This window comes from Cheilinus undulatus, linkage group 21 (assembly GCF_018320785.1).
Source record: "Cheilinus undulatus linkage group 21, ASM1832078v1, whole genome shotgun sequence".
Lineage (NCBI taxonomy): Eukaryota > Metazoa > Chordata > Actinopteri > Labriformes > Labridae > Cheilinus > Cheilinus undulatus.
Window position 1 is genome coordinate 37,930,902 of NC_054885.1, and position 27,281 is coordinate 37,958,182.

The window sequence follows — 27,281 nt, forward strand, 5'->3', positions numbered from 1 at the left end:
CTCAACTGGTGGGTCGGGACCCAAAAGTGGGTCACGGAACAGTTTTCAGTGGGGCACAACTAGATGTCGTAAAAAGAAAAAAAACTGGCAACAGTCCTGAAATCCTCATTGAACATGCATCAATACCTTTTATTTTATCCTGTTTTGCTGTAAAATTGGGTACATTTAAATGTTTGATTAATATTTCAACTAATTTATCTCCTCTTCTTGGAATAAATGGCGACTTTTCCCATGATAATGAAGTCATTTCACAAGCTCTCTGGAAATTGATCAAAGTTGGCATGTAATGATGGGGAAAGAGGGTATAAAATTTGTCAGTTTTGTCCCTAAACATGAAAGATTTTTGGAAACTTAGGTCAAAATCTGTTGTAAGGCAGACCAGTGGGTCCTGAGGCCAGACCAGTTGAGAACCACTGATGTAGAGGATACCAGGATCTCTCTCCTTTTTAAACCTGGCTGGGCTGCCTTTAACTGATGACTGAGTGTAAGTTATTTATTATGAAATGCTTCCATTTCAAAGAAAAATTATGCAGTCTTGGTCAATAAATAAAGACTTCTTTAGAGCCAATGGCCTATCATGCTGGATCGGTTTTCTGAGCCAAACAGGCTATAAATACATGTATCATCATGTATCTCTGTGTCCTCTGTAGAGACAGCGTATGTGTTCTAGTGAGGTTACAATGTTTTATGCATGCGTGGCCTTAATGCTGTGGCTCTTCAGAGCTTCTCGTGCGGCCTGCGTGGAAAAAGAACAGTTTGGACAGAAGGCTGCTGCTCCTCTAAGGCTCCAGCTCGGAGGGGCAATAGATAATTTCACAGATCATCACACTCGAGTGTAAACACACAAGCACATACATTTATGAACACACACAACCACAAGTGTATGAAAATGGAAGAAGAATGTTTTTAAACTAAAGTGAAATATGCTTCATATGTTTCTGTAGGTTCACTTCTGCTTTTCTCAAGAGTCCGGCTTCATCTGTGTCAGAGAAATCTGCTGAGTCATAGGATTGTAACAAATCAGAAATCACAAATACATAAAAAAACGATAATGCAAGAAACAAGCAAAAGATCAGCACAGGAAGTGTTTTATGATATCTTCATTCCCTTTTAAATAAATTACACTAATGCTTTCTAAGATCTTGTATTAGGTTCCAGATATGTCATCATGTAAACAGATGTGATGACACTACTGGATATTTCTAAGATCTTGTATTAGGTTCCAGATATGTCATCATGTAAACAGATGTGATGACACTACTGGATATTTCTAAGATCTTGTATTAGGTTCCAGATATGTCATCATGTAAACAGATGTGATGACACTACTGGATATTTCTACCATGAGTGATTCTTTTATAAATGCTTGAAATTGAAAGGGCCATGATGCGTTGAAACAAAATTAGATTATTCTATTAGATTGTGATCATCTATTTCAAATCCTGTAGATGATTCAAAAGGCATTCTGGGGGATTTCCCATAACCCTTGGTTTGTAGTGTGCCTCTGGAAAATCTCCATTTAAAGGGCCGAGCACCTCAAACACTTCACCCTACCCCTCATTCTAACAAGAATCTGGCCACCCTACCCTAGATGGGAACATGCAAATCATGGGGGAATGTCTCGTGGAGTTTCAAAGACTTTTAAATTGTGTCGACTGTGAAGAACAGAGCTGCTTTCTTTGGGTTTGTAGATAATGTATGTTCTGATCCCAGTAATTCAAGTAAACATGAAATTGAGTGTGTATACCAGTGGTTCTCAGCTGGTCTAGCATCAAGACCAACCACCACCTCCTTAGCCAAAAATGTTTTTGATGAAAAACAAGGCAGTTTTGACCTGGGATGGAACAAATGATGGGATGGAAAAGAGTGATGGAAACACATCCTTCAAAAGAAAAGCACATAAAAGTTTTTTTGCCATTGTATTTTGATCAGTTGAACATCTGTGACCTACGTTTGGGTCTCCACTCCCCAGTTGAGAACCAAAGGTCTATGCAGTAAAAATGTAAAATGTTCTGATTTTGAAATAGACTTATAAAGATGTTAGAGCCAAATTTTTGAGAAATACCTTTGCAAGAACCAAAATGTAAGTGCTGAAAAGCAGCAAAAAGTGGCTAATTTGAGCAAAAAGATGGGAAAAAAATGTGAAAAAGTGGCATTAAATGGCAAAAAGGCTGCTTAATGGGTGAAAAGTGGCAAACAATGGCAAAAAGGGCAGAATTGCAAATGGCAAAAAGCAGGATAAAAGTGGCAAAAAACTGGTTAAAAAGGCCAAAAACAAGATAAAAGAATCTGAAATGGATTACAAGTGGCAAAAACATGAAAAAATTGCAAATAAGGACAATGTAAAAAAAAAAAAATACAGGCATAAAATAAGGGTTGACAATTAAATTTGACAATTACAGCCAACTGTATGTGTTGGAAACAAACTGATTCATGAGGGAATGCTATTTAAAATTGAGAAGAGAGCCACAAATCATCACAAAAGAACCACACATTGCGTATCACTGTGTTAGAGGATGGAATCAGCAAAAAAAGTTTGGAGCAAGATAAATTATTCTTCATGGGCAAACAGGCTTTAATTCCATCATTCAGGAAGGAGGTGAATATGGCATAAAATATTTACAGGAATATTTAAGTAAAATATTGACTAACTGAAAGAGCACATCTTGTTTAGTCTGAAGAAAAAACAGCTTGAAGATTTTTGTCCAAACCAAAGGCTGTAATGGCATAAGGGCAGATAAAACCTGAGTTATATGTAACATCTTATTTAGAAGCCCAAGACTACTGGTTGCAAAGATCATTTTCTTCCTCTAGCTGTTGAGGTGATTTGACTCAGAAATAATTCAAAACATATTTTGTGCATTGTGTGATCTGGTTGAGGTGGGAAGTGAGTGTTGTTGTCTTTTGTACTGTACAAAATATGATGATCTAAGAGAGTTATTGCTGCTCCAAATTGCTTGTTGAAATCTTGAAGTACTCAAAAAATCTGTTTCAGTTTGTCTCCATTCTCCTGCTTTGTTCCATGAATATGAACAGACCTTCCATGCTCTCTGGTTTATGACAGGTTAAATTCTTGTGCCATGTAAGCCCATGTGCTGGGCAAATCATTATATGTTGACACAATAGTAAAATAAAAAGGTTCAGAGCTTCAGTGTTGCTGTGGTGTATGAGGTGCTGTCTGTGGTCCTGAACCTGAGGCTAAAAGGAGAACAGTGTAGTATTTTACATGAATGCAGCTAAGTGGTAACAGCAACTAAACAACAACAAAAGTAATTTTATTTGGGTGTTAACTTCTGTCAGTTCTGCATAATTGTACAAGACAAAAGTAAACTCAGTTGTTAAAGAAGCTTACTAGATAACCACTATTTAAAACTCCAGTGTTTTAAGTTGATGGTCTCTCAGTTTTCAAGTCTAGTAGCCCTAATTATACTATGGAAATAAGGGCTTCTTCCTTTTATCTGTAAAAAAGAAGAAAGACAAACACAAACTGTGATTTAATTAAATGCAAAAATACACACATATCTATTATTTCAAAAGGAAATGGCTTAATCCATCCATCCATCTGTCTATATTTACATATTTTCCTCTTGTGCCCTTGCTCTGGGGTCAGTCTCGCTCCCTACAGCCGGAAGTCCTCCCTAAGTGATCACAGAGCAAACCAATCCCTCTCTGACATATCAGATGGACATTTAAGGTCGTGCAGTTATCGATCTGCGCTCGCACGTGCAGGGTTTCTCTCCTGATTGAATGTCTTGGAGAGGTGGATTAATGCCTCCAGTCTGTCTTAAATCTGTTTTTGTACCATCATTTCCCATTCAAAGAAGCAGCTATTTTTGGACTCAATCAATTAGGTCTCATAATAGATGAAGAGAGTGTTGTCCTGTGATGTTGTGAGATGCAGCTTCCCCCTCCTCTCCTCCGGGACTTTACATAGTGTGGCACCAGGCCTCTGCTCATAGTGTGACTCACAGCACTTAACAAATATCAGAAACGTCCCTCTTGGACTGTAGGGACTCCAAAAAGAGTAGGGGAGACCGGGGTTAGTGGTCTCACGAGTTGGCTGTCACATTGCTTTTAAGAGACATGATAGTGCTCTGTTTAATGTTCATATCACATGGCCTAGTGCTAAGCTCATGTCTATCTAGAGAAAAGAAATGCAACACTTTTAGGTGGGGAGACATTTCTGTGATTTTGAGTCATTTTTCATGTAGAAATTAAACATAACTGACATCCTGTTTTGAATCAAACCTGCTTTATTTTTAAAGAAATGAGAAAACTTCTGGTCATGTTAAAAATCTTCTGTCCAGAAGATTTTTAACATGACCAGAACCCATGGAAAAAATAACTTTATATGGATTAATACAAAAGATAAGTGGACAGTAAAAAGGAAAATGATTGATAACACAATGTGTGGATGAATTTTGACTTCGCCACTAAGCTTTCTGTGACATTTAAAGGTCACATATTATGTAAAATACACTTTTTCAGGCTTTTACAGTAAAATGTGTGCCCTTGGCCTGTCCACAATCCCTACAAGAATCAAAAAATCCATCCCCCCCCCCCCCCCCACCCACCAAATTCTCTCCCTTTCAGAAAATGTGTGCTGAAACAAGCCGTTCTCAGATTTTCCCCACATGATGTCATGTGGTGTTAGCACTGCCCCCAGGTTCGGTTGGCCATGGCTGCTTGGAAGAAAGTTGCACCCTTCTCTCCTAATCCTCCTCTTAGCGGCCAGCTGAGAGGAGGATCAGGAGAGCCACAATGATTTCCTGAGAGGGGCGGAGTCAGGGGCGGAGTCACACAGCTCATTAACATTTAAAGCCACAGACACAGAAACCTCTCTTTCTGGGTAGGTTTTAAACCAAGCGGTTTTTAGACATGCAAACATACAATACTGGAGTGTTTTTTCAGCAACAAACTTCACAGGTGTGTTTTAAAAGAACACTTTGAAACTTACAGGGTAAGATATGTGACCTTTAGAGTGAAATAAGGTGCAGAAGTGGACTTATTTTACATCAATGTGGCTGCATGGAGGCACTGCAGCAGCCCACCCAAAGTGTGCTAAAAGTCACAATTAAAGAATTGAGTGCACCAATTATTGACCTCAATTAATTCACATAAATGCATCAATGCTGACAGCCCTAGTCAATTCACTTTAACACATTAATTAAAAACTGGAAGGTAAAAGCATAGATTTGAGCCCTTTGTTCCTGTCAGAGGATAATCAGACTAATCAACATCATTAGAGGAGAAAGAGATGGTAGCTAAAGGTGTGGACATTAAACAATGAAGAGATGGAGTGAATGCAGCTATATAGGGGGAGTTTTTTCTTAAATATATCAATTTCTGTGGATATGTGAAACTGGCCATCTGGTGTGCCAGGTTACTAACCTTGTGGTAGCTAGCAGGGTAGGAAATTAGCATCCACTATCAGCTAAATGCAGGTACTGTTGAGCAGTGCTGGGGTAATTTGTACAACTGGTAAAAAAAAAAAACAAAAAAAAAAAACTAACAGAGTGATTTTGTCACACTCAATGCATAAACCCCTCACCCCTTTCTCACTGAGCAGGAAACCCCCTGTCTCCTCCCTGTGTCAGAGCTGCTGTCAGATGTTTATTGACAGCTGTTTGCTCAGGATCACATGAGAGTAGTTCTCCACTGTAGCCGGTCTATCTGCTAAAGTCATTCGTCTTGCTTGTTGCCTAAGGACACTGCGAAAATCACACACAAAATTTTTAATTCCTGCAGGTCTGATATATATTTGTATTTATAATGCAGGGAAATTTATTTGAATTAGGAATATGGGACAACAGAAAAACAAGGTTTAAATGAGTGGATCATTTATGTGCAATATCTCTCTTATTAATAGCCTATACACTGCACACTGTAAGCCTAAATAATAGTGCCTGTTAAAATAGAGTGGCTGGTAAACAGATGTTTGTCGCTGGTAGATTTTTGGATCCATCAGCCAAAGTGGCAGGTAGACTAAAAAGTTAAATTCCAAGCTCTGTAGCCAGCATCAAAGCTCTGTGAAGAGGTCATACAGGGCTGTTTGTCACACATTTAACTCACAAGTAGCACCAACTTAAGTTTGCAAAGCAGATGGATACATCCGTTTCCATGTTTCTCACTGGCAAATCCATCTTGCAAAGCTCCCGTCGGAACAAATTGGGCCCGGTTAGAAAGTGACAGGACCAATCAGCATCGAGGGGCAGTACTTTCAGCGGAGTCGTGACATAAGCAAGCAGCAACAAGAGGCTGGTGCAATTATGGCAGAGATTAGCACGGATGCTGCTAAATCGCCAGTTTTATCAGAAGTTGACGACATTTTTTCGTTAAAAGAAGAACAAAAAACAGCAGTAAGTTGTTTTCTTTTCACAAACGACAAAAGTTGTGTACTGACATGTCTATAGTTGCCATGTTTCGCATTATGCAGTTCTGTATGGAGTTTACTCCTCGGTAGCGGCTACGTCACGTGTTCTGTTGCTCTGATTGGCCCGTAAAGATGTGACAGACAAAACGTTCATCCAATCACGCTCCAAGTTTTTTTTTTTTTTTTCAAAGGCTCCGCCCTTTCCCAAATGCTCTCTATCGGAGGTTTTCCAGATGGATGTGTCCATCTAGCATGTCAGGTTAGCACCAACTCTCTCATAATTAAAATGGTTTGTGCATGCTAAATCTCCAAGTTTTCATGCTATCTCTTTTGCACTCACCCACACACCAAGATATTTTTAAACTTACTTGGTATCCTAAAGCTTAAAAATGACAAAGATAGACTTGTTCAGTCACCTTTTAAAAGCTCAGCCCCCACTGATAATCAACCTCAGATAGGGTTGTCAGTCTTTGATGGTCAATAACAACCTGTAAGAATGATGTGAAAGAGGGACCCACGTCCCAGCTTCTGTCTTATTTAGATCTGATCCTGGTCAGATGTTTTTATCATGCCTAAAAGACAGGAGAACAAAAGGTGTGACCACCAATCATGGTCTCCCCTGTTGTATTTAAAGGAATTTTCACAAGAAAACTGCAGCAGGGGTTACGTATTGAATTTTAGCCTCTACGTTTCTCTCGCACCTCTGTTTAATGTCATTGAAAATCTGTGTCGTACCCGTGCTTTGGCAGCATATGGTCGCACCATGAAGAGGGCTGGGTTGGGTTTGGTGGAGGTATGAGAAACGATGGGAGGAGGAGGAGGAGAGAGGCAGGGGAGGAGGGGGAGGAGAGGGAAGAAGATCCTCGACTCAGTTTCGGGTAGGGTGGGGAGGGAGGAGAGCTCTCTTCGTCCATTAATTTCTAAATGTCTGTTGCTAAGAATAGCCTCCCCCTCCACCTTCCCTAACAAACACACACCGACACGCGCGCACTATGACGCGCATTCCCTCTGCTCACGCGCCCCAGTGCGCGCAGTCATTGTCAGCTTGGGTTGCAGCTGGATCTCTGCACATGCTGCATGATGCCAACACCCTGCCTTTCCCTCACATACACACACGCAGTCACGCGCGCGCGTCTGGCTATAATAAGCTTACTTAGGAGGTCCTGAAATACACATTCACACAGAGATGGGAAGAAATGAGAGGCGCTGATGTCACCTGTACGGAAACATCCTGTTTATGCCTCAGATGTACTGGTTCGGAGGTGGACAGCTCAGTGGTACAGTCATACTGTCCTGAAGCCTGTGGCACCCAAAAACAGGGAGCCTCGATCTGTGACATAAGGCTGGGCAATATGTAGGATTTTTCTGACATGTGCTGACATATACTGGGTGTTTTAAACGCACATACAGGGTAAGACAGGGGTGGAAGATATAAATCCAGGACTAAGCAGAGTCCAGGGGCCTGCTTCCCCCATAGATTGGTCATTGGGGATTTTATGCACACATTTCCTGCATTTAAAAAAATACATTTGAAATGGCAAAGAACAGTCAGGCAAAAAAGCTGTTTGATCTAAAGAACATATTTTTAGCTCCAAAGGACTAAAAAAATCATAGTACAACATCTAGAATATCAATGATTTTCACTTCTGCTCACTGAAAAAGGCTGAACATTTCTGCACTTTATGATCTAAAGTCAATCATTCTAAGTGTTTTTGTCTTTGGACTGAAATGATTTGACAATCATCCCTTATCTCCAGAGTTTTCCCAGAATACTTTTGGGCACAGACACTTTTGCACCATGAGTGAAGTTTTTGACTCAGTTTGAGAAGTCCCACCTGTTGAAAGCAACTACAATACAGAGCGTATGATAAAACTGAACATGATGGAGGAGAACTCCATGGTTCAGTGTGCACTTTTCACTTATTGTCCCGTAACAATGTCCACATAGGTAGACTGCGCCACGTACCGAAGCGCCACGGGTTTGGTCCAACTGAAGGCGAGCGACCTCGCCTACTGGGAGCGAGTCTAGAGCACTGCAAGAACTGAGTTCACGCAGGAATAGTGTGACAACAGCGGACTATTTTACCTTTTGGGGTCAATTAACCGGTATAAGTCCATGATATTACTGCTTCCTCCACTGGGTGAGTACATTAGGAAGTTAAAAGGTTAATGTTTGCTTAAAGGATCTGTGGTTTTATGTAAAATTCTTTGGCTAAATATCCCCAAAAGCTAACTTTTCCTCGTCAATGGCGCCGTTGTAGCTCTGTGACCCACTGACCTCCTGGTGACCCTTTGCTCTTGCTGCAGGAGGAAACATAATGTTGATGTAGTGATGATTTATGATCGTGAGTGCATTACGTTGTATTTTGTGACTTCCTCTTCTAGGGCTTTCTGATTGGTGGGTATTGACGAGATTTGGCAAAATAGAAAATAGACCTGCAGCGTATCCCAAACGAAGCGGAGCGAAGTGTCGGTCCAGGCACACATCGCTGCCACTCTGGAGTGCCGGCTGTGGAATTGCTCTGATAGGCTAGAGAGGGAGCGATGTGTTCCACATTACGATTTGTCGGCGTTTTGCTGTATGTGGAATTTGGAGGTAAGTTGGAACAGCTTAGATGGCATTGATGTTCAAGATTCAAGTATGTGATAGAAAATAAGGGAAAATTGCAGTGAATTAAGACCATGTTTATGAAAAGTTATTAAATGGAGAGTTTTGAGTTTCAAGTGTAGGAACGTTTTCACAGTGCAGTTTAACTTATAAAAGTCAATATAAATGTACAAGTAATGATTACTCAAACAGCTGATTTCCATTACTTAAAAAACTCAGTTTCGACACAAATGTTGAGAAGTTTCTACTTGTTCGGTTTTACAGTGCTTTTCCAAAAGTTGTCAACATATTAAGACTAGAGCCCGATTGATTGATGGGTGAGCCGATTAATCAGGCTGATTATAGCGTTTATAGTATCACAGATTAATCAACATCGGCCAATATGTAGCTGATATATTAACCCTTAGAGCTCACATGGCACAGATACCTGCGGCGGGCACATCCCTTTAAAAATCACTTGGTAACGTTTGAACTGTAAGCCATGGGCACTTACATTTTCGAGTGAGCCTGGAACTTGGCTGACTTTCTGGAGTGTGTGAGGACAGTGTTGTCCTATACAACAATACGTGACACAGTTTATAAAAATGTTGATAACTTTTGAACCATAAGTCATAGAAATGTACTCCTTTTTTCCTCTGAAAGCTGACCATTTTGCCGTTCATTTGCTACCATCGTAGCTCTAAAGCACGCCATTGTAGCGAGCCCGGAACTTTGGTGACTTTTCGGGGTCTTTGGAGATTAAATCCACAGTGTTACATCCGATAATAAGTGTCTTTAAATCCATTTTAATCCATTTTTGATCATGTACCTTGACTTTCTTCAGTGGGCAGCCATATTTGTTTGACATGCAAAGCATTGTGGGTGTTGTAGTCGACCAGGAGCAGAGACGCAGGAGTAGAGATAAACAAAAATAAATGCAACTGTTAATTCACATGTCCACCATTATCTAATATAAGACTATTATACAGTGTTTTAACATCGTCTAAGTTGCATCTTTGTGAAATAATATAAATATAAGAATCTGTGTTCATGTACAGTATATATCCTGTGTATATATATGTGTTCTTCTTATGTTCATATCAGTCGGGCTCTAATTAAGACAGTATTTCTCTGTTTCTCTGTAAAAATACAATAAACTTCTGCACCTTTTAATACCACTGATTTTTAAAATAATGCAGCTTTTATCATTTTGAATTATACAGTACTTAGGACTAGTCTATAGATAAAAATGACAGCCTCTGTTTGGAATTTATGATGATGAACAATGATCAGTGCTGGGTATCTTGGACAGTTAACAGTATTATTACTAGAATCATGTCAGACTTTATGAGTCAGGTGTGACAACAACCTTAAGAAAAATAGAGTTTTATGTCGTGTCTGGCCATTCAGCCAGAAAAATGTGGAGTTAGGATTTTGGGTCTCATCGCCCAGCCCTACCGTGACATACGTCTGGAAGTTGGAGCTGCGTGCGTCATGTGCTGCTGCAGAACCCGTCAGGCGCTCATTCTACTCCACACTGACTGAAAGACAACGATTTCACCATCAATACGATCTATAGGCAGACACCAAAGAAACAGTCGCTCCCCTCCCTTTTATTCTCGTCTCCATCCATTCACTGGCACATCAGTCCGTCCGTCCATCTGTCCGTCCCACTCCTCCTCCCCTTGGGGCCGCCGGACGCAGAGAGGAGGCTGCGAGGACTCTACTCCAATGAGAGCGAGGGGACGGACGCTCTGCCAGGACATTTGGGCTTTTCAGTGCCGACAGAGGTAGACTCTTCGGGGCGGGGATGGTGAGGGACTTTTTCGGCACTGCTGCACCTCGACCAGCCGGACAGAAGAGATCATCAGAGGGCGTAAAGCGGCGGAGGAGCGGCCGTCATCCCCGTGTCTTTGACGACGCCGTCCGTGTGTCCGCTGCTCAGCTCCTGGATGGCCGCGCAGGTGACAGAGAGGATGATGGTTGCAGAGAGGGACCCTTCTGCTGAATTCTTTTGAGAACATAATTTGATCCCCAGCGCTCGACAGCAATGACAGCATCGTTTGGAAGAAAAACGGTATTTTTTCTCTCTCCTTTCTACTCCAGACTGCGCTCTCAGAAATAAGATGCTTTAACAACAAATGTCAGCATTTTCCTGCTCTCACGGCTTGTCAGAGCCACATTATCGCCACACACTGTGCCAAACATTGCGGATGTTTCAAAAATAAATAAATAATCGTAGCTTTCCCTTTCCAATGCCTTTCAAGTCTTCGGGAACCGTTTAGAAAATGCTAAGTTGAACGGCACAGACGGCAGTGGTAGCTATAGGCTGTTCATTATTTTCACATTGATCTCTCACCATCTAATTCTAGAGGCCTGTGTGATTTTAAAGCTGTTATTCCATGCTGCCATGAGAGTGGAGGAAGGTGCAGGAGGCTGCTGCGCGCTGATGCAGGCATGAACCATGGACAGCATCAAACATTCATGTTGAGTCTCCCCATGATTTCATGTCGGGGGTAAAAGCTTCTCTACACGGACAGACTGAGACCGAGGCACCCCACAGAACCACCACACGGAGCAACCAGTCGGCCAACCGACCACATATTTAATTTCCTCACACCCACAATTGGCCGTTGGCAGAGACGCGCAGTGAAGAGACGCTTCATGGGCGTCCTCGTCTGCTGAAAGCAGCACAGAGCTGCTCTGTGATCAGCACCAGCTCACAACACAACCCGACGTGCATATGAGACGTTCTGATCCAGATGGGATGTAATGTTGTGTGGTTGCACAGCTGAGCATTGGTCTCCTTCTCCGCTGCTTTGTGAAGATTGGCTTTCGGTGACCAGAGAATGGCGCGGTTTGGAGATGAGGTACCGGCCAGGTACGGCGGGGGGGCCGGAGGAGGTGGCCCGGGCGGACGCGGTGGTAGCAGGCAAGGAGGACTTCATGGACATGGCCACGGACACGGACACGGGCATGGCCACGGTGGGCATGGGGTACATGGGGGGCATGGAGCGCACGGTCACGGCCCACCTGGAGGTCCAGGGGCCCAGAGAATGTACAAGCAGTCTATGGCGCAGAGAGCCCGGACTATGGCTCTGTATAACCCCATCCCAGTGCGCCAGAACTGTTTCACTGTCAACCGCTCACTGTTCATCTTCAGTGAGGATAACTTCGTCAGAAAATACGCCAAAAAGATCACCGAATGGCCATATCCTTTACCTGCTAGAGTGAGTAAAAGCTGATCAGGTAGGCCTGAAGTAGGGCTGGGCGATGTGTCAATGTGATTTCAATAAGACAGAGCAGTGGTTTTTAAAGTGTGAGGCGGGCCTCCCCTGGGGGGCGCCACAGAGCTTCAGGGGAGGCGCAGAACCATAAACCAGAAAAAGGGTGATTTGCTTTGCGAACTTCTGCTGTGCACTGAGCAAAATGAATAGACTCTACTATAGGGACTATGCTATAGAGCAGCGTTCCTCAACCCTCGACCAAAGAGCAAAACGGTTTAAAAATACCTTTGCAAGAGCCACAATCTAAGTGGTGAAAAGTGGCTAAAACGGCTTGAAGTAGCAATATAAATGGGTTAAAGGTGGCAAAATGGTCAAAAAGCAGCAAAAAATAGGTGAAAAGGGGCAAAAATGGGGAGTAAAAGTGGAAAAATGGTCAGAAAGTAGCAGAAATGGGTGAGAAGTGACAAAAAATGAGTGGAAAGTGACTTAAATGGGCATAAAGCAGTCAAGAGTGAAAAAAAATGGGCAAAAAGGAGGAAACAAGTGGTATGTAATGGCAAAAGGTAGTTTAAATGGGCAAAAATGGGGAAAAATGGCAAAAAGGGGAGGCAAAAAATGGGAAAAAAGGAAACAAGCGGTATTTAATGGCAAAAGGTAACTTAAATGGAGAAAAAGTGGTAAAAAATGATTTAAAAAAGGGGAAAAAATTGGATAAAAGTGGCGAAAACACATCACAAAAATGAGCAAAAAAGTTGGAAAAAAAGGGATATTTAATGATGAAAGGCAGCATAAATGGGCAAAAGGGCAAAAATTGGATAAAAGTTGAAAAAAATGGGGGATAAGTGGCAAAAAGAAGTTGTAAAATGGTCAAAAAATATGAAAAAGGGGTATTTAATGACATTATAACTGAATAAGAAGGAATGGCAGACGTTTAAGGACATTTGCAAACCAAAATATCCAAAAAATATTATTGTTAAAAATGTTTAAAGATTAGACATAAATGTTTGAAATGTTGTTTAATTTCTTTTCAATTTGAATCTTTTTTGTGGGTGGGGGTCCACTGAATGAATCATTTCTTGTGAGGGGAGGCTCACTCCCACACTTTGAAAACCCCTGAGACAGAGAAAAATCAACATCATTTATATTAAATCAGACATCTTCTTGATCATCTGACATCTACCTGAAATGTTTATGTAAATGTTGAGTTCTGATTTTATGATATCTAGGATATAATGATGTAATTGGTAAATGATACTCATAATAGTTTGATCCAAGAGTGGCAAAAATAGAAGCACAAGACACCTGATTAATTTTTTAACCATCAAAATTTGCAAACCAGCTTCAGCACACTGGCTACTGTACAAATATGAAAAATTGGATGGAACTGGCAACCTCCCCAATTATTAAAAGGATCAAGGTTTGTCTTTCCGAAACACAGGCTATTTAAAAGCACAGACAAATTTAGCCAAGCATAGTACAAGGGAATTTGGCCAGTGTTTTTGTGTCGTTGTACATTTTAGACTGTGTGTAGGAGTGTGGCTGCCATTTTTGATGATTGGAAATTAAAAACTGCCCAGTGTTGGGTGTCTAGGACGTCTATTTTTGCTGCCAAAACAGGTTTCAGTATTGTTTGATTTTTAAGAGAATATCAAAGTTTATAATTCTGGTTGCATGACAGCAATTTCCCGTTTATTAAAATATAAATATGTTGAAATATATATTGCAATTGAGCTGAAAAGATGCAGAGATATGCCTTTAGTCCATGTCGCCCAGCCCTAGCCTGATGTGTGCACACATGTTTGATTGAATGGTGCTTTTTATTTCTTATTCCATGAGTCAAAGCTGCCTATAGTCCTAATGACAAATCTGTAACAAGCAGATACATAAAGGCAGGGCGATGTGAGGGGGGGGATACAGGAGGTGACACAGACAATGCACATGTAATTTATAGCTAATTAAGGGGTGGGGGGCATCAACCAACAGAGCCTTTATGTGGCTGTTTATCACCATCAATCACATTTGTAAGCAATTTCTTGTCACAGTGGTGTGGGACCTGCTTGATTTACGTTTCCTGTGTGTGACAGTGGGTGCTGGTGACGGTAGTGGTGGAGGGGGGGTGTCTAGGGGGCGCTGCTGGTTGCTGATGTCAGCATGTGTGCGGTGTAGGCCCAGAGCCTCGCGCCTGTGTAAGAGAGGGGGGAGGGGAGGAAAAGAGGCAAGGAAAGGTGGGAGAGAAATGAGAAAAGCAGCTACAATGTGTGTGTGTGTGTGTGTGTGTGTGGGTGTGTGTGTGTGTGTGTCACTCCCGTATCAGCGTGATGCAGGTGTCTTCCTACATTTGATGTGTGTGAGTGAGAGAGTTTGCTGTAGTGGGCTATTAACTCCTGCATTGACAAGGCGTTTGTATTTTCCCCCATTTCAAGCTTCATCTTAATCACACAAGATGCAGGCGTCACCGAACGAATGTCATCATTTCAAACTCAGTGTGCATGCACTGGTACCATGGTGCTTTTACCATTAAGCAAAGGCAGGCAGGGCTGTCATGCACCAAGAGGCCTCAAAGCATGGGGAAATGTGAGGTATACATCAAAAATTACTTTTACCTTCATGATGAGTATTTAGAACCTAAATCAGGTTCCTTCACTCCCAAACCTATGGGATTGCCGGCGCTCCCATTTGCATATCTATTTTCAACCGCGGGTAGAATTGTAACCAAATGAGATTGAGCAAGAATTCTTTTTGCATACAAAACCAGAGGAGTAACACGAACATATCACACATTTAATGTGTTCAAGAGTACTGTTTCCTTCTAGAAATATCCTCTCTCTTTTTGCGTAAATGTAGTACAAAGCGCACACATCAAAAACAATCTGATATAATATAATCCAGGCTATAAATGTGTTGGTTTTTTTGCAGGTCACGAGTCGCACTTGTTATTGTTTCAACATGGTCTTCTGCAAACACATGTATGCTCAAAAGTATCTGGCACACTTAGAGATTTGATTTCACTACTGGAAATAGTTAATTTTTTTATAAAGATGCTGTCTTTTTTGAAAATTGAGCACAATTTCATTTTATTTTCATTTTTGCCACAGTTTATAAAGATAAGTGTATTTCAGAAATGAAGTTATGAACATACTCAAAATATTTTTTCGTGCTTTGAAATGATCTTGTGCAGCTTTTTTACAATTACAAATTTGAGGGATACAGCTATGGCATCTCTGTATTTAGGAAGATGTGTAAAAAAAAGTGTTTTTGCACTTTTGAGCAATTCAATTTGTTACTATAGACTTATCACATACATATCATTAAAATTTGGGTTCTAAGGTTGTATTGATGTATAGCGGTTTCAAATAGTCTAAAAAACGGCACTACAACATGTAAAATGGAACGATATGTTCTGCCGGACTTGTTCGAAAGGCCAAAAAAGTCCCTGGGAAGGAACCCTAGACCCTCAATTGAGCCCAAGCCCAACAATAGCACCACTTTGTCTTCATAACAAATTACAGTAGTGTAGATATATACAGAATGGTCACATCCATGAAATAGTGGATCATTATGTGGTGATAAAAAGGCATGAAATGGTTAAAAAATCAGGGGAGGTTTCAGTAATTTGGAGGCCATAGACAAGAAGTAAAATTTCACTAACCCTCCATTTTGCTTGAACTTTTCATCGATATTGAGGAAAAATATTCTGAGGCATCTCTTTTCCATAAACAAAATCAAAGAACGACAGGACATGCCCAAGCAGTCCTTTCCTATCATTTCTTACATGAAGAACAATAAAAAAAACACCCTCATTGTTGGATTTTAACATGTCTCAAAGCTAAATGTACACTTGCATAATAGAAGAAAATCTAAAATCTTTAAAAAATAAAAACAAATTATTTCATGCTTTTGTAGAAAAAGTAATTGTTTCATGTCTTTACAGATCTGCCTAATTAAATTTTACTGATACGAACAAAAATCTGGGCTTTTTTAAGGGTCTTTGACCTTGTTTTCAGGGCGAGGGGTTCTACTGGAAGTTTTTTATTGCTTTTGTACTGGCCCCTTATTTGAATTCAAAATAAGCATCTTAATCACTGAGAATGATTTCAGATGCATACTTCACATCAGATGCAAACCTATAATGACTACATTAGGGCCCTTAGAGCACAAGGCCCCAGGCTATTGCCTTCCTTTACCTGCTGGTAAACTGCCTCTGCTTGCAGAGATGCACACAAACAAGCTCCCTTATTAGTGTGGCACAGGTGTCTTCCTATTTCATGTTTGTAAGAAAGAATAGAGTAGCAGGGGTGGTTTTAGTCATTTGGAGGCCTGAGAAGTAATTCAAGCCCCTCCTCCATTTTGCTGAAAGTGATCATAGCTTTTGTGAAGGACAATATTTGGAAGCATCTCTTTTGAGTTAACAAAGCCACAGAAGTAAAACCACAGGACACGTCAAAATGTAAGCAAGCAAATTCTCATCCTCTGATATGAGCAGCATGACTCAAAGTCTCCACATCACTATGTTTTAATACTCACTCTGTAGATGCTGTATCTATCAATACTACCAAATTTTCAAAATCAACTGTATGTTGTTTTACCACAAAGCAATCCACATTTTATGGATTTAATATTTTTTTATAGATCTACTGCACTAGGAAGGCATGGCGGGGCTTTCTGGGAGGTTTGAACTCAGCAGGGCGTTCTTCCTGGGGTTGTCTTTGGTCGCTGTTGCCTTTGTTTGGACAAGACAATGGATTGCTTGGGAAAACGGGGAGAGAGAATGGGAATGGGTTGGACTTGAACCCTGGTAGCCCACTTGGTAGACTAGTATCCATGCATGACTTAACCTCTCGGTTATCTGCGCCACCATCCAACTCTATTTTGATACTTTTATGTTTTTTACTCTGGGCACCTTATTTACATCCTAAATGCTCATCTTAATCACTGAATTCATTCTTATGTTTACTGTTAATTGTATGCACATCTTCACTCGTCCCATGGGGCCACTTGGTGTATGAGGTCTTACCTTTACCTGATGGTAAAACCTCCTATGTGCAGGTAAATGAGAGACTTTGCTATTAACTTGTGCACTGACACAGTGTTGATGTTTTTTCCATTTTGAGCCTTATCTTAACAACACAAGATGCAGGTGTCACTAAATGAATGGCATCATTTTAAACTGTGTTGTGTGTGCATGCACTAGAACCACCGAGCGTGCATTTCCCTGCATTCATCTTCCATTAAGCCAGTACATATTTCACCATTTGAGGGAGAAATAGCAAGCATGTGAACTCAGTATTTCTCATTTGCAGGGTTTGTGTATGTCTGTTGGTGTCCATGCAAATGTAGAAGTACGTTTCTGCGTGAGTGTTAATGACAAGAGGGGAAATTGGAGTAATGATTGTATTGATCCGTGCCGATGCTTGTGCCGTCACATAACTACACGCACTAATTGGGCCGCTCTGGTGGAATGCAGGACTGTAAGTGCTGCTGAATCACGTCTATTCACGGTCTACATGACAGATGTGTGAGAGAGGGAGTGTGTGCAGGATGTCTTTTTATTAGGGAATTAGTTGAATGAATATTCAATCATTGATGTTTTCATGTTTGAAAGGAAAATGTTTAGCTCATTTCTTGTAGAGTCAACCTCTCTGAAATAGTGAGTCCATTGAACTGAAAATGTTGGTGATTAAGTTTGAAAAAATCTTAAACTAAAAAGGATTTTTTTCTAAAATTAACAAAGAAACAGAGAATGACTTTTCTTATTGAATAGATTCAACATAAAGCAGAAGAGTATGAACAGAAAGCATGCTCACGTTAAGTGGCTTAAACCAGATCAATTTTATTTGACATGTTGATTTAAACTTTATTAAGGTTTAAGGTTTGCATAATTACAGGTAGGGTTGTTTTTTAGAGGTAGGTTGGACCTTCTGCTGCTACATGCTAGTATTTCTGTGCTCATGTTTAGTGATGTGTGTGGTTAATAAACCACAATTCACCATCATCACCCTCAGTAACTGTCATCAGACTAACAGTTAGATGAAATACTTTGATCATTTCAGGACTGCAGAGGTCAAATGTTTCTAACAGCATGGTCTCCTAATTGTGCCTTTTTTTGCACCCCCAACAGGTGTGTCAAATCCTGCTCGCACCCAACACAGATTCTGACAACCCATGTTAAATATTCAGAATAACAGATTGTGCCTTTATTTAAAGGCAATATTTTCACTTAAGCACCACCCTGATTAAGTTTCCTCTAAATCAGTGTTCCCCAACCATTTTTCCTTGGAGGCCCCCCCTACATGTACCCAAGAAAAGCAGAGCAAAGCCCCCCCAGGACCCAAGATAGAAGAAAAAATGACACACTGCTGTCAAAAATCAACATAGATTTTAATTGTTTCACTAATAAAACCCTAAAAATGGCCTATGCATGCTTTTCTTATCAAAAAATCTCTATATAAAGTACTTATTAACTGCTTTATCATGGTTGTAGTCAATATTTGCAAATGTAATTTTGGCAGCCTCAGAGCAGACAAAGCCTTGCACCCCCTAAGATCTTCTGTGCCCCCCCTGGGGGGTCCCAGACCCCAGGTTGGGAACCAATGCTCTAAATGAAGGAAACCCTAAGCAAACAGCCACATCCTTGCCATACATAACTGTGTCATCTGTGGATAAAAGAAGCAACTGAGAGTCTCAGACTGATTGAAATTTCTATTACTAAGCCATAACCAGGAGTTCAAAGTAATATCTGCCAACTTTATTTAAACACCATTTATCATCGTTTATTTTAAAGTCATACAGAGGTGGACTTGTTTCCTGATCTCTGGAAAGTTTGTGCTTCATAAAAACTGCAGCATGCTTCCATCAGCTCTCACAGACAGAAGGCTAATCTTTACTCTACTTATGCCATACTGTTACTGTCCTCATAATTACATACTTAATGCAGTAAGGCCAGTTTTCATGGAAAAGGGTGTATTTTCCCCAAGTTTGTGCATATGAGCTCAGCGTCTCTGTGTGCCAGTGCATATGTGCCATTACAGGCCAACAACACAATAAGAGAGCATTAAATCTGTGCCTTTTGACTTATTTACAAAGTTTTAGTGCATGCACTTTTTTTATGAGGCTTTAAGAAAGCATCCCATGGTCCATTTGCCGTGTGATGATAGCTACCTGGAGACAGACCAACAGTCTAACATGTTCGCACTACACCGGCAACTACAGCTGACAAAACAGCAATTAACCTGGGATTTCTCAGTGAATGAGAAAGCAGCAAAAGTCCCCAAATGATGATTCGGCACAACATTTTGGGATTTTATTGAAAATCTGTACATAATTTTGATTTTTTCATGGCACCAGTTTCGAACCAGTACACTGAAAAAATCCTCTGAGACACAGACACAGCATTAGTACGATTTGCTAAACAGCAAACTACTGTTTTTGTTTCATGGATGGATTTCACACAATGACTTGTTAACATGATGCCCCTCCCTCCCATTTAAATCACAGCTGAAACCAGAAACAGCTGAGCTTAAGGCTCCAGGAAGGTAGTCTACAAACCAGTGGGTGTATTTATGATGGCTGCCCCCATGTCCAGCCTGTGCTAATGTTAAAGTACACCTATTCTCCCATAATAATGGGCTATAAAATTTTTAAAAAAGCTTCTGTCTCTCTCTTATAGTCAAACAGGCATACAGCTGGTCCCAAACACTGTAGAATACAGATATTTTCTCATTACAGAAAGTTTTTTCTCCATTAGTGTACATGGCAAACATCCAAATCCTGCTGGAGACGGATGAAGGGAAGGAAATAAAGCCTGGAGAATAGAGCTGCTCCTCAGTGAATGGAATTGTAGCTTACTGGTGTTGTTGACATTAACAGAGATAGTAAAGATGTGCTGTATGTGCTGCTGACAATATAATGAGTGCTGTTGTTTTCTGCTGCGTGCTCTCTGATGGTTTAGAAAGCAGCTGAGGAGGAGTTTTTCATACCAGCGTCTATATGTTTTTTCTGAATGTTTATATCCATCTGTATTTGTCTTTGAGGCACACAGTCCCTGCACAGACAGAGTTGTTTGATACAAGAGAAAAATCTCATATAATCCAACAAAAAGCTCTGCAATAACTTCTACCTTTGTGGAGCTTAAAATGTCCAATATTTGCAGAGATTGTACCAGGCTGTTGATTCAATTTATTGGTTATTTCAAAAGCTCTACCTTGTGGTTTTTGTGTTTACTGGATTGCAATAAATTGTGAGGTGTACCAAGCTCAACAATGTCCCACCCTATCCTCCAGAGAGCGTGAGGCTTTACGATGTATTCATCGATAAACTGGTCTATTGTGGGAAACCTTAAGTAGGCTGCAGATACAGATAATGTCATTCTGTGGCCAAATGTGGTAAAACTCACCAAGATGAGCTGGAAGAATGGACGAAATATGTTTTAGCATCAACATCTGAAGGCATCATCCCACCCACAGCATGCATTAAAGCTCTAAAAATCACACATTTATTGTTATCTGCTTGTTTGGGGTTTGATTGTCTAATAATACATTTAATCTGCCAAAGTTTGCACCTATTGCAGACATCCTATATACAGCAGGGGTGTCCAAACTATGGCCCGGGGGCCAAATGTGGCCCATTTTTTATTGCCTCCCCCAACATTCTTTAAATAAAATAAAATATGGCCCTCAACAGAGCATGAAGCTTGTGCTAGACTGTATTATTCTTCGTAGTTTCAGCAGTGCTACCATACTAACACTGCAAACAAACATTCTGACACCAAGTTTTTATGTTGTTTTTAACGAATTGTTTGAGACACCACTAAAAAGTGAACATATTGGCAGCCAAAATTAAAAGATAGCATATTTTATAACACCCTAATGGATTACAGCAGCAAAGAGTAGCACCAATGATGTTTCAGGGGCAGAGCCAGTGGTAGCCAGAGCCAGTCAGGGCCCCCTGATATTTGATTGGCTTCCCCAAAATACTTAAAATGATTTGCTAGGTGCCTTGTCAGCCATCAACTAGCCATTTAAGCATACCCAATCACTTAGCATATCTTAACCTGTATTAGATTTGTTTTACTTACTTTAATGTCAAGGTGAGGTGTATGAAACCTGGACTCAGTGTCTTATCAGTTGATGTAAGGTGTTCAAATGTCTCAGTACTTCAATTGTTTTCAATGCTAGGTGTTTTAAAAATGACAATCTGTATGACTTTGATGATTAATAGTATCAGCAATGATCAAAACTCTAAAACTACTTCTATTTCCAAGGATAGGCAAATAGAAGAGGGCTGAGTGTGTTAAATATTCCAGGTTAACTCCTGAATGCTGCTTAAAATGCACAAAAAAAAAAAAAATTGCAACCTTTTGGTACCTTAATGCTACACATTTTTTGTACAATTTAAACAGAGTTCAGGAATTTACCTGCAAATTTTAGAAATTAAAATCAAGAAATCACCTACTTTTGGGTGCCTAGGACTCCTATTTTTGTCACCATGGTGTCAGAAAAGGTGTTGATAGTGTGTGATATTATAGTATCACCTCAAAGTCTAAAAAACTGTAATTCTGACTGATTCATTCAGAGCTGAAGCCAACCCAAGTGTTAGCATGTTGATCATCTCACTGGTGTTTCTCTGATTGAACTTTTTAATTTAGCAGAGTCTCAGTGGATTCGGCAGATTTCTGACCTGCAGCTTTATTTAGTAGGCCTCCAGACCCATGGGAGTACCTTATAAATAACTGTTCTCTTATATCCTCTTTTAGATACAACACACATATTTGGCTGTTTAATTAGATTTAGCTGGGCAGAGTTCAGGCCTGTTGCAAGTGGCAGATGAACTTTAGAAAATATAAATATTACCAACACATGTCCTTCTCACTGTGTTGTATAAATGTATTTATCTATATACACATGGTGCTCAGAAAAAATCACGTCTCAGGTTCTTCAAATTAAACAATAACTTACAGTTAACCTTATATCTTCAACACTTCTTGTTGTTGGGCGACTGTGGAACAGTGGTGTGGTTGGTCATGTCTCAACCAGAAGGTCAGGGTTTGACCCCAGCTGAAGTCAAATGTTGATGTATTCTTGGACGGGACACTTCACCCCAAACTGCTCCCACTGCTGCTTCAGTAGCGTGTAAATGTGTATGAATGGGACTAGTTCATACTGTTGGCCACTCTAGCAGCCTCTACCATCTGACACTGCTGACATTTGCACATTTCTTTAGCAGGTAATTCTCCTGTAACACTCAGTTTGGAGTTTACTTCTAGAAAATTTTACTATGAAAGAACATGCACACCTAGAACTTGACCCTACCCCTGTATTCCAGTCAGATTTAGGACATCCCACCCCTGGATGGGAACATGTATAACACAGGGCACAAAGTGGTAGCGGCAACGGGTGTTTTGGGTTTGATCCAAGTCTCTTGTACTGGGATATATTCTCCTATTGTGTAAAACAAGAGGATAATAAATGATAAATAATAGTTGATTGACCTTTGACCCTTCTGTGCCCTCTTGACCTCGTTAGGTGCGTATCAGGTGTCATCCTGAGGAGTAAATTTAAACCATGTATGGTGTGTCAGCTGTGGGTTCATAGTGAGTACCTGTGCAGGGCACTAATTATAGAACCTGCAAGCATAAATACAGCACACTTAAACAAACACATTAAACACCATATGGTGCTGCCTGCGACATCAGCATACACTTCAGTGTGCTTTCCACTGCTGCTGTAAATGGAGAGGAAGTCAATCCAGTGATCTATAGAAACAATGAGCTCAACAGGAAACAGGATACAAGTCATGTGCTTCTTAAATCTGCAACCCTTTCATAAAGTTGAGTACCTTTTGACTTATTAGTGCTAATTATTATTATGATTTAATGTGCATATAACACAGTGAGTCTTGTGATTATGTCTCATTGTTTAGTGCTTTATGGTGAATGAGCAGTGGCATATTTATCCTCTATTTCTGTCTCTGATTCTTCGCTTTGACCCAGAATCAATGAAAGATCAAATGACTGTTCAAGGCGAGCGGGCTTAATTTATTGACTGCATATTAAAATGGACAGCACTTCTCCATCTTTTTCCATTGTCCTGAAGGAAGTTAGAACACCCCCATGATGGCTGCTATCAGATTGCACTGGTCGGAGCCAAGACATGTGAAGAAAGAGGCTGATTGGTTGAAGCAAGGAATCGATAGCACTTCCGCTAACACAGTGTTAATGTACCGATAAAATGTCAAAGATCTGTTGCTGATATTATTGTGCAATGTGCTGGAGGTAGGCTGCAATTTTTAAACCTTGAAAACAAGACAATATTGGTCACCCAGGGCATCTTTGTGTGTCATTAATTTTTGCTAGTATCATGTAAAAGTTTCAACTCTGTTATAGTGACAGCCTTATTCTATAGTAGGGGTATGTAGACAGAGAGAAAGGGACACATTTGAGAGAGAGAGACCTGGGTGATTTTGGGTGATCTACATTCACTGCAGAATCTAAATTATTTATTGGCCTTTCTCCAGTTTGCAACTGTCAGCTGATGACTACACAGACTTAAATCAGCTGAGGTTATATTTGTGTCCAACATTTATGTATATGTGCTCATTTGTCTGATGTTTTCACTGCCCTTTTCTTACTCTGTCCTTGTTCTTTGGGAAACATACACAAACTCACAAACACGCACCTTTACAGTACACTGTGTACTGATATTGATTCTGTCTCTGTGTCCTCAAACCGGTCACATCCATGAGTCACTGCCTCTTTCACATCAGGTCAGCCTCAAAAACTTTTTCAATATTGGTGTGAAAGATATTTGGAGAAGGGGTCATGAGGTTGAGCTAAAGGTCTAAGGAAGGCAGCAGTGTGTGTCTGAGTGCTTTGTGGGACAACTTGAGTTTTTCTTAAGTGGATGAAGAAAGAGCGAGTGAGGACACAGAGAGAGAGGGAGCCAAAGTAAAAAGCTGCTCTGCCTCTAACATGCAGCTGGAGCGGAGAGAAAAGATCACAGAGATGGACTGTTGAGTGACAGAGGCAGAGAAAGGAGGGGGGTGGGTAAGACAGACTTTATGGAGAGGGGTAGACTAATGAGAGACGATGGAGGGAGAGGAAGAATCAAACTGTCTGTCTGCATATAAATCATTGAACACAAAGTGTCCGAGACAAAACACTCAACGTAAACTTTCTACAGAGCAGCTGGAAGGCAGGCAAATGTGGAATTGTCATAAAAGAAGACTGAATTAACTTTTATCTCTTAAAGACGTAACCTTCCATAGAAGTCTTAACCCAAAACATGCTGGTGCTGTCTGACGTGTTTTCAATCGCCCCCTCAAATCACCCCAGATTATTTTTTGTCAACAAATCCAAACTGGCGAGTTTATAAATCCACCGTAGCTGGATCTATAGCTTTTCTAATGTGTTTTCTAAACCTTAGTTCCTCTCCTTATCTTCAAAATATGGTTACTTCTTGCTAGGGGTGTAGCTAGGGATTTTCGACTCCAAGAAAAAATATTACACAGGGCCCCCTCCTCATTTTTAAGGGCGGATTATAGGCCCCCCAGTATCTTATTTGATACAAATTTCAGCCTGTGGACCAATTCATTCAGTCACTTTTGATTCAATAATTACACTAGTTCCGAAGAAAAAAATAAATAAATAAACTTTTCATTGCAGGCTTCTCAAGGGCCCCTCCCTTCTGTGGGCCCGGGTAATGAGTACCCCTTTTCCCCCTGTGCTACGCCCGTGCACCAGAAAGCCAACATGCTGACAACCAGAAGGTTGCGACTTGTTGCTTTGAAAAAACATTCAGCTATCTGCAGTGGCATCCTGTTGGCTACACTAGTTGGTTGTTCTTTTGTCCCCCTATAGGAGCCGAGTTCTGATCTTGTGACAGACTTTCATCAATGACACAGAAAGGGAGTACCAATGACTTTCTGCCAATGCCACACTAATTTCCCCAAACCCCCACCCTGCACTGTCTTTTTGACTGATAGGAAGTGAAGTTTTGTCATCTCCTCTCACATTTCACTACCTGTACTTTTTCTCTTTCACTCAAATCCCATCCATCATTCTGTCTTTGTCTCTCTCCCCTCTTGTTGCTGCTTGCTCTCCTCCGCTGCATCCTGTCCGCCCTCTAATTGCTTGCTTCTGTCTCTTGCAATGCTAATTTAAAACATTTGTGGGGAGTTTGGGGGGATCTTTAACAACACCCTGACAGATAAAAGTTTCCTCAGAATTGTTTGGATCAAGAAGTGTGTGTCCAGATGTATGCTTCTATTCCTGATGTTTGTGTGCGTTCCCTCTGGGCTCAATCCACCTATCTCATACCTTTGACTGTTTGTTAATAAATGTGTGAATTGATCTGTATCCTGACTCCCTACGGGCAGACTCACAAACTAAAAACAGAATTGAGCTTGTAAGGAAGCCAGACCTATTTATTTCTCTCCATTTTTTCACGTGTGAAAACATGACTTATTATTTTTCTCATTTTATACTTCATGTGTTTCTCTGCACTCTTTTGTCCGAACAGGTGACCTTATTAATCAGTTGATATTTTTAGAACGTAGCGGATCGGGCAGTTCAGAAAAATGTGTTTTCTATACTCAAAATACACTCAGTCAGATTAAACCTTAACACTGCAGGTGATATCAATCATGAGTGTAGCATTTTCTACATTTATCCCGTCTGGATGTGTGATTGTGTGTGAGTGTGTACTGAAATATATCTGTCTGTCCTCCCACAGTGTTCTTACACAGAGGTGGAGGAACACTAAGGTTATTTGAGGAAAGAGGAATCTACTTTTCCCTCTCTCTGTTTCTTTCTGCTTCTCTCCATCCGTTCATCTTTCTTTAGAAGCCAAATCAATATTTTGTTCATGGTTTCAAGGATTGCACAAAGTAATTACAGATGTACTGTGTGACACGGTAAGAAGCTTCAGAGATGAACTCAAACAGAAGCATGCATTTACTATAAAGACTGTTTACATCACAGGTAGTCTGCATTGAGCATTGAAATGTTTTACTGTCAGAAATGAAACTCTGACATTTATAAAGGGTGTAGTAAAAAGTAAAACATTTTAAAGATGAGCCAACTGTGGCGTGTCATTAGTGAAGTCCAGTTCAATGATCTGGGCTTTGCTGGTGATGCTGTGATCCTTTCTTAGACTGTAGATGACCTTGTAGGGACCCTTACCTTGCTGAGTGAGGAAGCTGAAGCACTGGATTGAGTGTGGAAGTTGTGGAGTAGTTCGCCTGCCTTTGCAGCGTGGTCCAGTGCTCCACTGACTGTAGGGCTGAGATCACCTGCAAACTTGGACTTGTGAATGGGGCGATGGGTTAGCTGAGCAAGACAGCGTGGTGTTCTGGGTGTCTGAGCATGGGGACGAAGGTTGGAGTCTATCGGCCCTTAGTCCATTCAGTCTTGCTATACTCTTACAAGGCCTGGACATTGTCTGATGGCCAGGGGCGCTGACAGTGCCTACTTGTGGCTGGATTTCTCCTTGCATCATTGGGTATCACTTGTAAAACCGTTAGTCTAATGCTGACCTGCTCAGGACAGCAGGGGTGGGAAGGGTCACCTTCCTGATACTGGAACAGTACTTCTACAGCACCAGATGCGCTTCCCTGGGCCTGATCCGGCTCAGCAGTACTTTGCTGTGATGATAAAAAGAAGCTGAGAGCAACTGAAGAGTTTTCACAGTTTCAGTGTGTCATTCTTTTATTATTATTGTTTATTCCTTAAACTGACCATTGCTGGAGTAGGAAGGTGGGCTGTACATGAGGAGTCCTGTTCACCTGCTCTAAGAACGTGTTTGACTATCATGGTGATGCTCTGGCAACCACCATCACCAATTCTTACTGTAAAAGTAGACTTTATTGCAGCGTATGCTCGCTGACCTGTAGTGCAGAAAAGTGCTGTATAAGCATCTTAAAATAACTTCCACTCTCTCAGATTGTGAACTGATCTTCTTAAATCCAATAAATGCATTGTGGCTGTTTTTTGATATACTGCAGATGGCTGCTCTTCTAACATATGTGGTGATTGAGCAATGGAAGCAAAATCAATATGGAAACATGCTACTATGTAACAATGAGGATATAAATCATGGAG

General features: G+C 40.8%; 1 protein-coding gene across 1 annotated transcript in view; it reads left to right on the forward strand.

Moving 5' to 3' along the window:
* The first annotated feature begins 11,368 nt into the window (after positions 1-11,368).
* cacna1aa (calcium channel, voltage-dependent, P/Q type, alpha 1A subunit, a) overlaps positions 11,369-27,281 on the forward strand; it is a 145,441-nt gene continuing 129,528 nt past the window's right edge. Inside the window, exon 1 of the mRNA XM_041778582.1 lies at positions 11,369-12,171. Within this exon, the coding sequence (XP_041634516.1) occupies positions 11,810-12,171 (362 nt within the window). The 5' untranslated portion in view covers positions 11,369-11,809. The remainder of the gene's footprint in view (positions 12,172-27,281) is intronic.